Here is a 17077-nt window from a genome sequence, read left to right as displayed (position 1 = left end):
TTGGCTGGTATGGCTCTCTTTAGTGGGATAGTGTTTTCCTATCGTTTTCTGGTAGGAGAGAGAGAATTCTCATCTGCTCTTAACTACCAGTAAGTAAAAAGGACAGATTGCTCCGGGTCACTTTCCCGGACCTGGCCTTCTGGCTTTGCCCAGGCAGTATAGTGGAGAAGTGGTGAGCAAAGAGATAACTGAGTTCTGCCCACCTCTCTGTCACACGGTTCTTAGTGAACCCCGTAAATGGCAGCTTTGATTCTGTTCCTTGGAGAATGTATTATCCTCTTCCTAGCGAACAATGATTTACAAAATGGCAAGCCATTCTTACTACAATCCAGCAATTTCATGTGGAAAAACACTGTGGCTCTCTGCAGAAATACCCAGGGAGGCCTTGATCATAATGGGAACGAGAAGCACCTGTCTAACAAAAGGGGCTTACCTAGTGCACCCCCTTTCTGTATGGGTGGGATTCAACTACCAGTGCCTTCATGGTAGGATGTCTCATGGTAGGAGAGCAGAGGGGGTTTGTTTTCATTTTTAAAACTCTTGCTGACCTAAACTGGCTGTGTAGCTAAGGGTGACCTTAAACTCTTTTAAAATTGTGTGCGTCTGTGTGCGTCTATGCGTGCCTATGAATGCCGTGCCCTCGGAACGCAAGAGGAGGACACTGGAGCCCCTGGAGCCTCTGAGGTGGGAGCCAAACTCAGGTTCTCCACCGAGCTACTCAGACCTGACCTTGAGTTCTTGATTCTTCTGCTTCCACCACGTCTGGCTTCACAGCTCTTAATATAAGTGGGGAAAATCAGGTTGCAAAAGAGAACATACGGTGTCCTAGTTTTGTTAGCATGTATGCGTGGATAAAGGAAGCCGCTGCCTTTGGCAAAATAGCATTTCTGTTTCCCTCCATAAAGAGACATAACTTCTCATTAAAACGTACAAGTGAAGGGGAGGATGCAAGAGCTTGGAATCTAGGAATCTGGGCAGTGTGCTGGGGTGACCACACCTGAGGTGTCACCCCAAGTTTGTGAACAGTAGAATGGAGACACCATGTGAGAGAATGAGTCTTCAAAGGGCTGAGTGTCCTGAGTGTCCAGGAAAGCAGTAGAGGGACAGAGTTTCTGCCACAGGCACGCAGACGCCCTCTTAGCCTGGGCTGTGGGTTGTCAAGAGGGGGAAATAGCCACCAAGAGAGCATGACTGTGGTTTCCTGTTTGTGGATTCTGTGTTCATGTTTATCATTGCTGTGTGGTGTGGGAGAATCTCTAGGTTGCGAAGCTGACGTGAAACCAAAGGCTGATAATAAGGCTGGCTGGATGTCCAGCAGACTGTTCTAGACGGGTGCACAGAGGTTTCTCAGAATAAACGCCCCTAAAGAGGGACTGAATATAGGGTTACAAAGGAAGTAATCCGCCTCCCAATAAGAATCAGCAGATAAAATAGGTGAGCCAGGGAAGAAAAGGAGTGGGTACTGTCACACAGTGAGGGAATGGAGGCTTGAATTAGTTGTCAGTTAAAGCCTACAGGTAGACTGAGTGGTGATGCTGGCAGAGGAGATAACTGACTAGTTAGGCAGACAGAGCTGAAGGCCATGGCCTGTGGGCTGCATCTGGCTCCTGGCTTGCGTTTGTCTTTTTTTTTGAGATAGGCTCTCACTTGAATTCACCTGCCTCTGTCTCCCGAGTGCTGGGATTAAAGGCGTGTGTCACTGTGCTCATCAAGTGTTTTGCTATTTATAGTTTGCAATGTAAGAATGAACATTTTAAAAGGGGTTGTCTTAAATTTTTTTGTTAAGATTTATTTATTATGTATACAGTGTTCTGTCTGCATGTATGCCTGCAGGCCAGAAGAGGGCACCAGATCTCATTACAGATGGTTGTGAGCCACCATGCAGTTGCTGGGAATTGAACTCAGGACCTTTGGAAGAGCAGTCAGTGCTCTCAACCTTTGAGCTCTCTCCAGCCCTGTCTTAAACTTTTTAAAGCTTTGTTTCACTTTATGTATATGAGTATTTTGCTTATATGTATGCGTGTGCACCACATACATGCACGATTGGTGTCATGGAGGTTAGAAGAAGGCATTGGATTCCCTGGAACTGGAGTCACAGATGGTTGTTAGCCACCATGTGGTACTAGGAACTGAACCTGGGTTTCCTGCAAGAGCAACAAGTGTTTTTAACCACTGAGCCATTCTCCCAGATCCTTCCACCCTTTTTAAAAGTCTGAGATATGCTGCAGATGCTCTACGTGACCCCCATGCATGCTAAAATATTAGTTGTCTGGCACTTTGCTGAAAGTTTCCCAATTCCTAAAGTAGACAGATGTGAAGAAACTGCCAGAAGGCACAAAGGGCAGAGTGAAATTATGAAAGAGATGAGAAGGGAGGAGGCCTGCATAGGTCTGGCAGGTAGCAGACGGAAGCTCAAGGGAGAGAGGGGAGGGGCAGAGTGTATTCAGAGACCCTGGATTATAAATTTCCAGGTTAGTGAGTGGCAGGAGCTCCAAGATTCAGAAAGTTCAGAGTCTTCAGCAACAGCAGAGCATGGGGCCAGGGAGACGGCTCAGCTGGTGAAGTGCTTGACACACAAGCAGGAGAGCCTAGGTTCGATCCCAGCACTCCTGTAACAGCCAGGTGCGGTGGCATGCTGGCATGCATCTGTGCTGGGGAGGGAGGCTCACGCAGCCTTGGGAACTTGCTGGTTGGCCAGTCTAGCTAATAGACCTAAACTCCAGGTTTGGTAAGAAACCTTCTCTTAAAAAGTGAGATCGGAGCCGGGCAGTGGTGGCGCATGCCTTAAATCCCAGCACTCGGGAGGCAGAGACAGGCGGATCTTTGTGAGTTCGAGGCCAGCCTGGTCTACAAGAGCTAGTTCCAGGACAGGTTCTGAAGCTGCTACAGAGAAACCCTGTCTCGAAAAACCAAAAAAAAAAAAAAAAGTGAGATCGGAGCTGGTGGTGGTACAAGCCTTATATCTCAGCACTCGGGAGGCAGAGGTAGGCAGGTCTCTTGTGAGTTTGAGGCCAACCTGGTCTACAAGAGCAAATTCTATGACAGTCAGGACTGTTACACAGAGAAAGCCTGTCTTGAAAAACTAAAGAATAAATAAAAAAAACAAAACAAAAAGGTAAGATCAGCTTGAAAAAGACACCCAAGGTCAACTTCTGGCCTCTGAATGTGCCTGTGCTACCCCACACCCCATGCAGAAAAACACATACAGGAGCCAAACCCATCCAGTGGGGTCAGACTGCCCACGAGGCACACGTACAGATGGACTGACATCTCACTTTGCAACGACAACGATAATTCCAGAGGGTTCTCCAGAATATGGTGGAAAAGAAAAATTGTGTATGAGGAGGAAAGCAACAGCCTGAGGGAGGAATGAAGCACGGAAGAGGAAAGAATAATATGCGCAAAGAAAGGATGTGAGCGAACACCGTGAGCTCTGTTGACGACCTTGAGGCCGAAACTAAAGTGGTGCACCACGTGCCTGCTCTGGGTGCACGAGCATGCCCTGAGGAAGGACACTGTGAGAAGCCCCGCTAAACCTTCAGCCTGGTTAGGGCAAGACTGTGCTTTACATGTTAAGGGTGACCACTGAAGAGCACAGACAGTGCAGTTTTCCTTAGTGTGAGAGGGGACTGTACCAGATTCTGTTGATTAAAACATCTGCAGACATTCAGGATCCTCTCTAAAGTGGGACAGTGTTTGCTTGTCCTGCCACGTCCTGCCACATCAGTGCTTCTCTACCTTCCTGATGCTGCAGCCCTTCAATACAGTTCCTCGTGTTGTGGGAGACCCCAACCGTAGAGTTATTTTCATTTACTATTTCATAACTAATTTTGCTACTGTTATGAACCATAATATAAATATTTGTGGTTTCTGATGGTCTTGGGCGACCCCTGTGAAGGGGTCATTTGACCCTCAAAGGGTCACAATCCAGAGGTTGAGAACCCCTGTGCTATGTACTTTAAACCATCTCTAGATTACTAGTAATACTGTATTAGTCTGTTTTCTCTTGTCACAAAATACTTGAGGTTGAGTAATGTAGAAGATAGAGGTTTATTTAACTCGCAGTTTTTTGTTCATTGGGAATTTCATACATATATACAATGTATTTGATCTTACTAGCCCCGCACGTCTCTTTCCAGCTTCTTGTCCTCTTTTCATAATCCAGCGTCCATTAGTGCTTCTCTTGTGCATGGCTGTAGGCCACTTAACAGGGCCGTTTTCCTGATTTCTATCCAGCAGGGTTTTCAGTTGCCCAAGCACCTCAGCTTGGGGTGGGACTTCAGGTCCTTGCCTAATGTCTTTGAGTTTTGAATGGCTTGATCTCATTCATGGTTTTTTGTTTTGTTTTGTTTTTTGAGACAGGGTTTCTCTGTGTCCTGGCTGTTCTCGAACTTGACTTTGTAGACCAAGATGGTGTCAAACCCACAGAGATCCACCTACCTCTGCCTCCCAAGTGCTGGGATTAAAGGTGTGCGCTACCACCACCTGGCTTCTTACTCATAGTTTTTGAGATTGAACATTCAAAAGACATAGTGCTGGCTTTGGCAAATGCCCCTTGGATGTGTTGCCTTTATGGTGGTTGATTCCATCAGAAATTAAGACCACAGGTGGTTTAGTTGTTGGGATTATCATATTAAAATTTTAATTTTATTTTTATTTTTAGATGAGAGTCTGCATTCATTGTCCATGTTAGTCTTGAACTCCTACCTCAAGTGGTCCTCCTGCCTCTGCCTCATAAGTAGCAGGTTCTTGCCATCATTCCAGGTTAATAGTTTAATTCTTACAAATACGCTAAAGATAGAAAGGGAGAAAGTGACATGGGTCTGAAATCATTGTATGGATTGCAGTCATCAGTAGGTTGGATGAAGTAGAAGAGTGGATTGGAGAATTGAAGGATGGGCCAAGGGCATTAGAGCTAGAGCACTGTAAGTGAGATTATTAAAAAACCCAAATTTGGTAATACACAGGATAAGTTGGCAGACTATGGTTGTTATGGGCTAGAACCAGGGTGAAGGAAGAATAATAGTTAAAAAGAAGGGGAAAGTATAAAGATTATTGTAAAGCATTATTGCAAACATTATCATGATTATGATCTCAATAAAAATGACAGGCTTGGCAGGAGACTAGACATAGGAGCTGGAGCTTGAAAATAGCTGATGCTTGTAGCCTTTTATGGTGCATGCTATCTCTAATTTTTGTAGTACTTCTGAGCAAAGGTACTGTTGCTTTTCTGATGGAAAAACTGTCTCTCATGGTAAAATGGGCATCTAACTGTGGGGGTCCATCCAGGGCTGGCTGCTCCGAGGTCTGTGTCTTTCCTGAATATAGCACGTTGTTTCTGACTGGGGGGATGTAGAAGTATGGGTAGAACTAAAAGCTGTTTGGAGAATGAAGTCCTTGAAGTGACTATGACCCCAGGAGAGGCAGGGTGCAGAACAGCGAGGCAGGTATTGAGGGTGTAGCTTGTCGGAAGATATGAGCATAGGTGAGGCCTGACATCATGAAAGCAGATGGACTCATTAGCAGATGATGCCGAGAGCCTTCCAGAATACTTCTCAGTATGAGGTGGGAGGAAGACTGGATGTCCCCAAGACAGAAAAAGAACATGAGTCAAAGATGTGGGTGGGATACTAAAAATGTCCTTCCATAGAATTAAGGGAAGAGACAAGGAAGTGATCAGTGACACATTTCATTCATTAACTCTCAGTGGACATAGCGGCGACACAGCAAGGCTGAACAGACGAGGGTCCCGCTCTCAGGGAGTAGGGTTTAGTGTGGGAGGTGGGAAGAAGGACCGGAAGAGTGGGGAGGGAGGGGAAGGGTGGGAAAAGAAAGGGGAGAGAAAGGAGAAAGAAGAAAAAAATAGATTAATTTCAGAAAGTGTCGGGCTAATAAGGAAGGCAACTTTAAAGTGAGGGCATCAAGAAAATGGGCCTGAAGCATGAGGGTCAATGGGAAAAGCAGAAATTTCCAGAGAGTAGCAGGGACGAGGACTTCAGATGGTACAGAACTTGGTGTGGGTGAACTAAAGGGGGGCAGCGTAGCTCAGTTTGAATGAGCTGGGGGACGGTGACCGCGAAATCGGTGCAGTGAGAAGCCCCGTAGTGTTCCTAAAGGAGGGAGAACCGACTAGTTTGCAGTGTATGGGGGCAGTGCAGGCAGGGATGGGCCCGTGGTGGGTGAGGATTAGGAAGATGCACAGTACACTTGTGCACTGAGAACCACCGGGAATCAATCACCTAAGTGTGTTGGCCTTTATTCCCAGATGAGGAGCAGAAGAGAGTTCATGGTTTCTCTTCATTTTACACTTGAAAACTCTTAAGTTGATGGTTAGGAGACAGAGTCCACACAATTGGCCGCCGATTGCTCTTTTGGCTCATGCTGGTGGATGAGGTAGAACTTAGTGGGTGAAATTCTTTAGAATCAGCATTGGCTTCTATTTGAACATTTATCTCCATTGTCATCTCTGCTTGTATGTTGGGCACACTAGGAGTACTGCTGCCCAGATGCGTGGAACCCAGGGTTCTCTTGCCTTTGTTTCCTCTGTGCGGGATGAGAGGTCTGCCTGCACACCTGGCTCACGGCTGATGCTGGTCCATTTATGCCTCCAGATGCTCCTCCCCTGCCTCCTGTTTGTCCCGAGCTCCATTCTAGTGTAAACATCTCACCTACCCAGAGCTCTGTGCATCCTCTGGAAAGCTCTTGTATGCTGCCCACATTTTATAACATTTTGCCTTATACTCTCCAGCATGTCAGCAAGCCACAACCGCCCGTGAGAAAATTCCCCATTGTCTTAGTGTTTGTTGGTAGTACCTGCTCACTCCAAAGAGCTCTGCTTAACCGTGTGCTCTGTGATTGCTGAGTCTGCAAGGGAAGCCTTTTCAGGAAGACTAATCAACAGCGCCTTCCGTAGTGAGCACTTTTCAAATAGTCTCTATTTTCTCTTTAAGCCAGGAGAGCAAGCTCTGGTGTCAACGACTACAAGAACTCGTATGTTGAAGCATAATGCTACTACATAAGGCAGAGAGAGGAAGAACGCTGCCCAGTAAGGTGAGAAGGTCGCACTGGCCACACGACCTGGATTCTGTCTTGTCTTCTCTTTATTTACTCATTGTTACACAGAAGCACAAACGTTTGAATAAAAGGATAATGTGGGTTCTTTAGAAATGTGGTTCGTGGGTTGGGCATAGTGATGCACACCTTTAATTCCATCACCTGGGAGGCAGAGGCAGGTGGATCTCTGTGAGTTTGAGGCTAGCCTGGTTTACAGAGTGAGTTTAAGAATAGCCAGGGCTACATAGAGACCCTGTCTTCAAAACAAAACGAAACAAAATAAACAAAGAAATGAAGGTTTTGCTGTGGGATGTTTGACTGGATCTTATCTATTTGAGTGTGAAGATTTGTTTTCATATTTATTTTTTGAGGCAGGGTCTCATGATATACCCCTGTCTGGCCTAAAATTCACTGTGTAGACCAGGGTAGTTTCAAGCTCAACTAGATCTACCTGCCTCTGCCTCATGAATACTGGTATTAAAGGTGTATGCTACCACACTCGCCCCTAAAGATTTATGTTTGTTTTAAATCATGTGTTTGTGTGTGGATTTGTGCACATAAGTATGGGTGTTTGCAGCCCCTGGAGCTGGAGTTGCAGGTGGTTATGAGCCACCCCATGTGAGTGCTGGAAACCAGGCTTGGATCCTAGCAAAAGCCGTAAGCAATCTTAACTGCTGAGCGATTGTTTTGGTCCCTGTTTATCAAGTTTAAATTATCCAAATTTAGTGTTTTAAGGGTGGATTTTTGTTTTACTTTTTGTCATCCTGATCACTTGTTCTCCGTAAACCTTAGTAGAATTGTTATCAGCTTTTTGTTTTGACCTGTTTGTAGACAAAAACTTAGGAGACTTTAAGAGCTGCACAGCTGGAGCAGAGGTGGAAGCTGGGAGTGTGAGCCCCCGTGAGACGCACTTGGTGTGTGTCTTCCCATTTCCCTCTTCCCAGAGGGGATCAAATCCACAGATCTGACAAGACAGACAAGTGCTCTGCAGCTGTTCCCATCTTGTCTCTTGGACTCTTAAAGTTTGCTGAGGGCAAGGGTCATTACACGTGCTAGGCAGTTCTTGACCTATGTTAGGTATGTCAAGAGTAGCCACACACACTTTTGTTTTCTTTTTTTGAGGCAGGGTCTTACTACATAGCACAGGCTGGCCTTGAACTCAAGACTCTCCTGCCTCAGCCTTCGGAGCGCTACCTAGAATGGCTGTGCCACCCTCCCTGGCTGTGAGTGTGTTTTTGTGTGTGTGAAGAAGTAAATGAATGAAATGGAGTGTGTTTTGGCGTAGAGCAGCACGGCTTGACTTCCAGATAGGTCAGTTTGAAGGGAATGTAGGTAGGAAGCCCCTCTGTTGGCCTTGGAGAGTTTGCGGAGGGCACTGGGGATGCTGTGTAGAATGCATGAGTCTCAGCACTCATGTCCTCTACTTATTTTCATAGCGCGGTAATTCCTCGTCATCTGCATGCACTGATCTCCATTTCCAAGTTTAGGTCACTGAGTGTGAGGGCCGACGGCAGGTCCTTCCCTAAAGGGCGAAGGACGATGCCCTCATTTCTAAGTCCACTGCTCTCTCTGAAAGCCCGAGTTACTGCTTCTATTTTAAGAAGGCGTGCCTGATGCCTGCTAATGGAAGATAAATAGACACAAACTGGAGGATACCTTTCATCTATTCCTGGGTGAAGTTCAAAAGAGCTCTCTTAACTCTTTTCAACTCTAAATTTAACAAACCGAGCTTCTCGAGAGTTGTTTTTGCTGAGCAGCTCACAGGGAGACTTTCATGTTAGGAGAGGACCAGCGCCAGATGGATGCTGCTTCCCTCATCTCACGGGGTGCCCAGGTCTCGGGTAGGAACCACTGAGCGGGGCTGGCGTGTGGGCAGGTGATGGAGCTTTGAACATAATCTTTTCAAGACTGACAAGATTCTTCTTCTTTTGCAGGCCTGACTGTCGGTAGTGACATGGAGGACGGGGCTGGCATCTCAAGCTGCCAGCTGTTTTCACCAGCCACTGTTTAACTTGAACAGAAGCGATGCATACTGGCTGGTCAACAAGGCCAAGGAACAAAGGCTATGGCAGTTAAAACGGTCCCTCCGAGCCCAGGGCCCTGTCCCTGGATTTTAACACCATGGATCTCTTCCCTGTCGTCCCATCAGCAATGTGGTACCTTCTTCTATTTGAGGACAACAGCCAATACTTAGGAGCTGCCTGACTAGGGTTAGAGACCTTCCGAGTCACGGCTGAGGAAAATGAAATTTCCATTTTATTTGGTGCCTTGCGCGGGGCGCGCATGGACTCTTCCAGAAACTTGTGTGTGAAGAAGAGGTTGAGTTTCGTCACACACACTTACGGTTATGGCGTGTGATCCGACGTGATCAGAGTGGGTCAGAGCCACAGAGAACTCATGACAGGCTATACCATGTTGCGGAATGGGGGAGTGGGGAACGGCGGTCAGACCTGTATGCTGCGCTGGTCCAACCGTATCCGGCTGACGTGGCTGAGTTTCACACTCTTCATCATCCTGGTCTTCTTCCCCCTCATCGCTCACTATTACCTCACCACTCTGGATGAGGCAGATGAAGCCGGCAAACGCATCTTCGGCCCTCGGGCTGGCAACGAGCTCTGCGAGGTAAAGCATGTTCTAGATCTCTGTCGGATTCGTGAGTCCGTGAGCGAAGAGCTTCTGCAGCTCGAAGCCAAGCGGCAGGAGCTCAACAGCGAAATCGCCAAGCTCAACCTCAAGATTGAAGCCTGTAAGAAGAGCATAGAGAACGCCAAGCAGGACCTGCTGCAGCTCAAGAACGTTATTAGCCAGACCGAGCACTCCTACAAGGAGCTGATGGCCCAGAACCAGCCCAAACTGTCCCTGCCCATCCGACTGCTCCCCGAGAAGGATGATGCTGGCCTGCCGCCCCCCAAGGTCACTCGGGGTTGCCGGCTGCACAACTGCTTTGATTACTCTCGCTGCCCTCTGACCTCTGGCTTTCCCGTCTATGTCTACGACAGTGACCAGTTTGCCTTTGGGAGCTACCTGGACCCTTTGGTCAAGCAGGCTTTTCAGGCTACAGCGAGAGCTAATGTTTATGTTACAGAAAACGCAGCGATTGCATGCCTGTATGTGGTGTTAGTGGGAGAAATGCAGGAGCCGGCTGTGCTGCGGCCCGCTGACCTTGAGAAGCAGTTGTATTCTCTGCCACACTGGAGGACAGATGGGCACAACCATGTCATCATCAACCTGTCCCGGAAGTCGGACACACAGAATTTACTGTACAACGTCAGTACAGGCCGGGCCATGGTGGCCCAGTCCACATTCTATGCCGCCCAGTACAGGCCTGGCTTTGATTTGGTAGTGTCACCACTTGTCCATGCCATGTCTGAACCCAACTTCATGGAGATCCCCCCGCAGGTGCCAGTTAAGCGGAAGTATCTCTTTACTTTCCAGGGTGAGAAGATTGAGTCCCTGAGATCTAGCCTTCAGGAGGCCCGTTCCTTTGAGGAGGAAATGGAAGGTGACCCTCCAGCCGACTATGATGACCGGATCATTGCCACCCTGAAGGCCGTGCAGGACAGCAAGTTAGATCAGGTGCTGGTAGAATTTACCTGCAAAAACCAGCCGAGGCCTAGTCTGCCTACTGAGTGGGCACTCTGTGGGGAGCGGGAAGACCGCCTAGAGTTGCTGAAGCTCTCCACCTTTGCCCTCATCATCACCCCCGGGGACCCACACTTGGTTATTTCATCAGGGTGTGCCACACGGCTCTTTGAAGCCCTGGAAGCGGGAGCCGTGCCTGTTGTACTAGGGGAGCAGGTACAGCTCCCATACCATGACATGCTGGAGTGGAACGAGGCCGCCCTAGTGGTGCCCAAGCCACGTGTTACGGAGGTTCACTTCCTGTTACGGAGTCTTTCAGACAGTGATCTGTTGGCTATGAGGCGGCAAGGCCGCTTTCTCTGGGAGACCTACTTCTCCACTGCTGACAGTATTTTTAATACCGTGCTGGCCATGATTAGGACTCGCATCCAGATCCCAGCTGCTCCCATCCGGGAAGAGGTAGCAGCTGAGATCCCCCATCGTTCAGGAAAAGCAGCAGGAACTGACCCCAACATGGCTGACAATGGGGACCTGGACCTGGGGCCGGTAGAGACAGAACCGCCCTATGCCTCACCTAAATACCTCCGCAACTTTACTCTGACCGTCACAGACTGTTACCGTAGCTGGAACTCTGCTCCCGGGCCTTTCCACCTTTTCCCCCACACACCCTTTGACCCTGTGCTGCCCTCTGAGGCCAAATTCCTGGGCTCAGGGACTGGATTTCGGCCCATTGGTGGTGGGGCTGGGGGCTCTGGCAAGGAGTTCCAGGCAGCACTTGGAGGCAATGTCCAGCGGGAGCAGTTCACGGTTGTGATGCTGACCTACGAGCGGGAGGAAGTGCTCATGAACTCGCTGGAGAGGCTCAACGGCCTCCCCTACCTGAACAAGGTAGTGGTGGTGTGGAACTCTCCCAAGCTGCCCTCGGAGGACCTTTTGTGGCCAGACATTGGTGTCCCCATCATGGTAATAGAAATGGACAGTACGTTTTACTGCGTGGAATTGTACCGCACTCTTAATGCCTGTTGTAGCTTTCCCCATCATGGTAATAGAAATGGACAGTACGTTTTACTGCGCGGAATTGTACCGCACTCTTAATGCCTGTTGTAGCTTTTACCACTTTTGCTCTGTCACTGGTAGCAGAGGTGAATATACATTGTGTGTGTATGTGTGTGTGTGTGCCTTTTACATCCTGGTATAGTGCATTTACCTATTTATTTATAAAGCCCTCCAGGCTCTTTTCCCTGTGAAGTTTCTGCTTGCTGCCTTCCAGGCTTTGCTGGTTCCTTTGCTGCCCTGCACATTCTAAGTCTCCCTGGTGCCTCCACAATAGGAACTGAAGCTGGAGCCTTGAAGGTTCACAAAGCTCCCTCGGTTATCCCTCTGGCAGCTTCCATACTGATGCCTTGGAGAACCCTGCCTCGGGGCATTTAGTAGGCACTGTATGTAGTCTCTCCATCTCTCTTCTCTAGCTCTCGCCAAGACTGGTGCTTGGTAACAGGAACTGTGCTTAAGCACGTTTGAGTCCAGAATCTTCCATTTCATTTGCTCCCAAAGGACTGGGAAAATGACACAGGTCTTCTCCTGGGGTACAGTGGAAGCCTCTGGAAGGCTGGCGTTGGGGCTTTTGATATTTGAGAGTTGAAGATTTTGAGCCTTCTTTTCCCGAGTATTTTGCAAGCTGTACTAATGTTCTCCTGTGTCTGAGTCAGGGTCCAGGGGAGACATTAGCTGGGTGTGTAGGGGAGAGTGGTTTCCACGTGTCTGCCTACAATACTACACTTAGCCAGCTGGGAGAGAGAGGCACTCTATTGCTCTTGTCTCAAGACCACCAGGCACTTAGCTGCATTGTGATGTGAGTACTTTCTAGAAAAAGTGACAAAGAAGGTCTGGTGGGCTGTGTATTGCTAGATGCTTGCTTGAGAAAATTCAGAGTTTTTTTGGGATGATACGTCTAGAAAAGAGTTCTGGGTCTAGTCCACTTTTTAAAAGTTTATGTTGTTAGTAAAGTCATTCTTTTAAGAGGTTTCCTTTCATTCTTTTTTTTTCCCCCTTCCAACATGGTCCCACTATATAGTTTGCTCTGGCTGTCCTGGAACTCACTATGTAGACCAGGATGGCCTTGAACTCGCAGAGCTCCACTGCCTCAGCCTCCTGAGTGCTGGGACAGAAGGTGTGCACCAGCATGCCCATTGCAGTGTTTTCTGAAGAGCAGTAGCATGGGGGATGTGTGTGTGTTTAGTGTATATTCTGAATGGGGGAGTTCTCGGAGAGGCTTCCCTAGTTAGTTTGCATCCTTTCCGGTCTTCAGTTACAGGTCGTGGTGCTTGGAATGAGAATGCTCCCCGTAGGTGTATCTGTTCGCATGCTTAGTTCCCAGTTGATAAACTGTTTGGGAAGGATTAGGATGCACCTTGCTGGAGAAGGTGCATCACAGGTTGGACTTGGAGGTTTCAAAGCCCACACCGGCCCCGTGTCTTGCTCTCTGTCTGTAGATCAGGATACAGCTCCCAACTACTGCTCTGGCACCATGCCTGCCTGCCTGCCTGCTCTCCACCGTGGCAATAATGGACTTAACCCTATGGAACTTTAAGCAAGTTCCAAGTTCAATTCTTTCTCTTTAAACAGTTGCTTTGGTCATAGTGTCTTTTTACAGCAGCAGAGCAGTGACTGGGACCCGTGTTGTTGAGTTGTTTTCAAGTGTGCTGTTTTATGAGAAACAGATTTCCTCATACGGTGCATGGCAGAGCAGCCTTGGCTTCCTACTTCCAGTAAGTGATGACTGAAATCCACCAGAGAACTTGCCAGAGCTAATCCTTTCTTTAATCTGGTGGGGAATGAGTAGTCCCCTGTGATTTCTGGGCAGCCTATTGCAGTAATATGATACTTAGCTAGAAGTGCCAGAAATTCTCCAAATGGGCCGTATTAACATACTTTCCTGTAGTAGCATGCAGTCTTTTCTAGTTATTTTTAAAAGGAAAGAGTTTCTTTCTTTCTTTTCTTTTTTCTTTTTTCTTTTTTTCTTTTTTTACTGCATTTGTGTGCATTGGTGTTTTGCTTGCACGTATATGTGAGGGTGTCAGATCTTGGTGTTAAAGACAGTGTGAACTGCCATGTGGATGCTGGGAATTGAACTTGGGTCCTCTGGAAGAGCAGCCAGTGCACTGAGCCATCATTCCAGCCCCCAGGAAAGAGTTTCAAGTTAGAGAATTTCAGTGTAGTTGACCAAACATTTTGACTGTGCTTCTTGCTTAAGGGAAGCAGGTATTTAGAGCAGCAGTTGAAATTGCTGACCCTCTTGGTGGAGGCAGGTGTCAGGGCCAGCAAGGGCTCTGTCTATAATGCTTCTCAAAGTAGGTTTTCCACCTTGATGTCCAAAGTAGAAGTAGGTGTCAGGATTTCCAGCTATATTAATGCATAGCTTTTCTTTTGTACCAAGCTCAAATTTCCTGGAAAGGCATACAATTGCTTATGAGTAAATAATATAAATATATAATGAATAACATCAAAGCTGTAAAATAACCATGTGGAAAGCATGTAGCAAGCTAGGCGAGATTGTGCTAGTCTCAAGTTGCAGTGACTTTGAGCAGCATTGATGGTTGGAAAGCAGAGGCTTGCTGTGAAGGCTGGAGCTCTCCATTTGTAACCAGGCTGTCCTGAGTTTGTGCTCCTACCTCACTCTTCTGCACACTGGGACAGATGTGCTTACCAGCCCAGCTCGCTAACTGTTTCAGCATCTTCTTGGTGCCCAGTGGTCTTTGTGTGCCTCGTCTCCCTGGGGGCTCACCCTCTAGTTTGTGCTGTTTTACTAGTGCTTTCACAGGGCTCGCCAGCACTGCTTTAAAAAGCTCAAACAGACTTGTCTCAGAAGTTAACACATGGGCTGTTTTGTGCTGCATGAGCCTCGTAATTAAAGTTATGAATGAAAAGCAGCTGTTACTCTTAGCTCCCGCCCCTTGTTTTTCTTCCTTTTGGCTCCCCCCATTTGTTCAGTGAGTGAGTGAGCGAGCCAGTGCCCCCTTGGCCTCAAGGTCTTTGATGTTGGTGCTCACAAGTTAGAGACGCGGTGGGTGCAGCTTCCCAGGCTTCCTGCTCTTCATTCCTGAGCTCTGCGGTTTGTTCTGAGTTAGAGGAAGCAGCTGCTCTTCCCATCCCTCCTCTGGGATGGCCTGAGATGAGGTTAGCTACAGAAATGTGCTGTGCGTGCGACATTTCGAGGCTGAGGCCATCAGGCTGGGCTGAGCCAGTGTAGTCTTAGTGATGTAAAGGACAACCGTCAGGAGCAGTGCAGGCTCTAGGTGAGTACTGTAGGTCAGTGCTGCCAACTTGGCGCCCTGCACGGTGTTGAGAAGAAAGGTGTGACAGAGTCAGACTGTGAAGGATGGCAACAGATGGCCGGCTGCCACGACTGTGCTCTGTGAAACAGGCAAATGGCACAGAGAGTTGTCCAACTTGATCCATGTAGGTCAGTAGATTTCTTTTCCTCCTCTGGAAAGTAAGATTAGAAGTCAAATGTGGTGGCGCCTACAAGTAATCCCCGCAGTCCAGCGGTGGAGGCAGGAGGACTGTAAGTTAAGGGCCAGCCTGTCTGAACAAACATAGCGAGAAAAATAAAACAGAACAAATACTAAGAGGTCTCCTAATTTGTCTCATTATCATTCTTTAGGATTATTTATATTGTTGAGTTTTTGATCTGTAAATTTGACAAGTTTATTGCTTATTCTGGAAACTGCAGGGCTGGCTTGTCCGTGTTCCCCTTTCATTCATCCACATGTTTATATGACACATGTCGGACATTTCTGTGCTGGCACTGCATGCTATTCCTTCTGCTCAGTGTTGGCCTCGTAATTAAAGCAATACTTTAGAGTTACCGAAGTGCAAACACTAAGTCTGCAATCTACCTTCCTGGCACAACATGAAGAAACTGCCAGTTTTGGGGGTCAGGGTGGAGGATTCCTGTTGTAATTTGAAACCAAATAACAGAAGTGGGAATGTTGCTAAGTTCTTCTAGTTGGCTCGTTTCTCTTACATTGGCTATGCTTTTCTCAAACTCCGAGAGGCCAGTGCTGGTCTTGTGCAATGGGTTTAGGAATGGCTGGGTCTTTCTGTCAGGATTCTGTTGCCCAAAGTGACAGTGGGTAGTTGCTGAGCATCAGTCTAATGATTAAGTGCTATAGCTTTGAAGGCAGCACCTGTTTTTGTTTTGAGGCAGGGTCTCACACAGCCCAGGCTGGCCTGGGACTTGCTATGTAGCTTTGAACTTACGTTCCTGTCGCTCCCTCCTCCAATGTGCTGGGGTTAAAGGTGAAACCTCTCCCTTCAGTTTCTGAATCAGAAATTCCCTCTTCTTCACTTCTTGGCAGACATCTCAGGGATGGATTTCAGTGAACTTGCAAACAAACCTGCTTGTGAATCTGGGCCAGATCTTGTTTGCTGTTAGATTCTTAGCTTTGTGGTCTGCCCAGCTCAGGTCTTTTAAAGAATAAGAGGGAAGTTAGGTGTGGTAGCACACACCTTTGATCCCAGCATTTGGGAGGTGAGGCGGGTGGAGCTCTCTGTGGCTTTTGAGGCCAGCCTAGTCTACATAGTGAGACCCAGGATAGCCAGGACTACAGTAGAGAGACTCTATCTTAGGGTGGGGAAGGGAGGACAAAGAAACCCCTGTGAACTGCAGTTTGCAAATGAATCCTTTTGTCTATTCTCTGGGCCCCAGATCATCCCCTCACCTCAGTTTTCCTCGGTTCTCATTTATGGACTCAGACTGCATCTGTTTGCCTGGTGACTGACTCCAGGTTCTGCTGACAGCCGAGCAGTCACCAGGCTCACGCTGTCAGAGGTTGAGTGGAATCGCTCCTCTGCTTAGATAGGCTCCACAGCCACGCTGCTTTCCTTGTGCCCGTGCAGAGCCATCTCCTGGGGCTCTTTGGGAAATGCAGCCTGGTGACTTGGAGGCCCTAGTTCCAATAGTCCTGGCATTGAATGTCCTTGCTTTGAGTCATACCAAGTACTTGGACGCTGTAGGTAATCCTGCTGGAAATCAATTCACAGAACCAATAGTCTTCAGGAGAAGCTTGAGGGATGGAACTTCTCTGTGTGTGTCTTCTGGGCATGAGGGGCTGTACTCTGCAGGACTGACTGAACTTCAGCGCTGTGAGCAGGCACAGGGTGTGTTAGGAAAGGAGTGAATGATGGGGCAGTTTGGGTGAGCGGTCACCTGTTCCATCCTCTCAGGTGGTCACATGATCTGTGATAATAACATCTCTGAAACTGGGAGCATCTTAACATGGGTGGGATTACTAAACTTGCCTTTGGCGCCTGCCACTTCTGATCATCTTCCTGCTCCCTGGGGAACAAAGGCTGCTGAGATATAAGGCGTTGGTGGCTTCCCTCCTGGCTGTGTGTGTGTGGATCCAATCCAGGACCTCACACTCTAGGCGAGTCTTTT

General features: G+C 47.9%; 1 protein-coding gene across 1 annotated transcript in view; it reads left to right on the top strand.

Moving 5' to 3' along the window:
- The window catches only part of Extl3 (exostosin like glycosyltransferase 3), a 93985-nt gene that overhangs the window by 60969 nt on the left and 15939 nt on the right, over positions 1 to 17077 (top strand). Inside the window, exons 3-4 of the mRNA XM_041665796.1 lie at positions 6951 to 7050; positions 8988 to 11598. Coding sequence (XP_041521730.1) covers positions 9451 to 11598 — 2148 coding nt within the window. The 5' untranslated portion in view covers positions 6951 to 7050; positions 8988 to 9450. The remainder of the gene's footprint in view (positions 1 to 6950; positions 7051 to 8987; positions 11599 to 17077) is intronic.

This window comes from Microtus oregoni, unplaced genomic scaffold (genome assembly GCF_018167655.1).
Source record: "Microtus oregoni isolate MIOR12 unplaced genomic scaffold, Mior012 000001F_ref0000356, whole genome shotgun sequence".
Taxonomy (NCBI): Eukaryota; Metazoa; Chordata; class Mammalia; order Rodentia; family Cricetidae; genus Microtus; species Microtus oregoni.
Note: the sequence above shows the minus strand (reverse complement) of the source record. Positions and strands in the feature narration are given on the sequence as shown.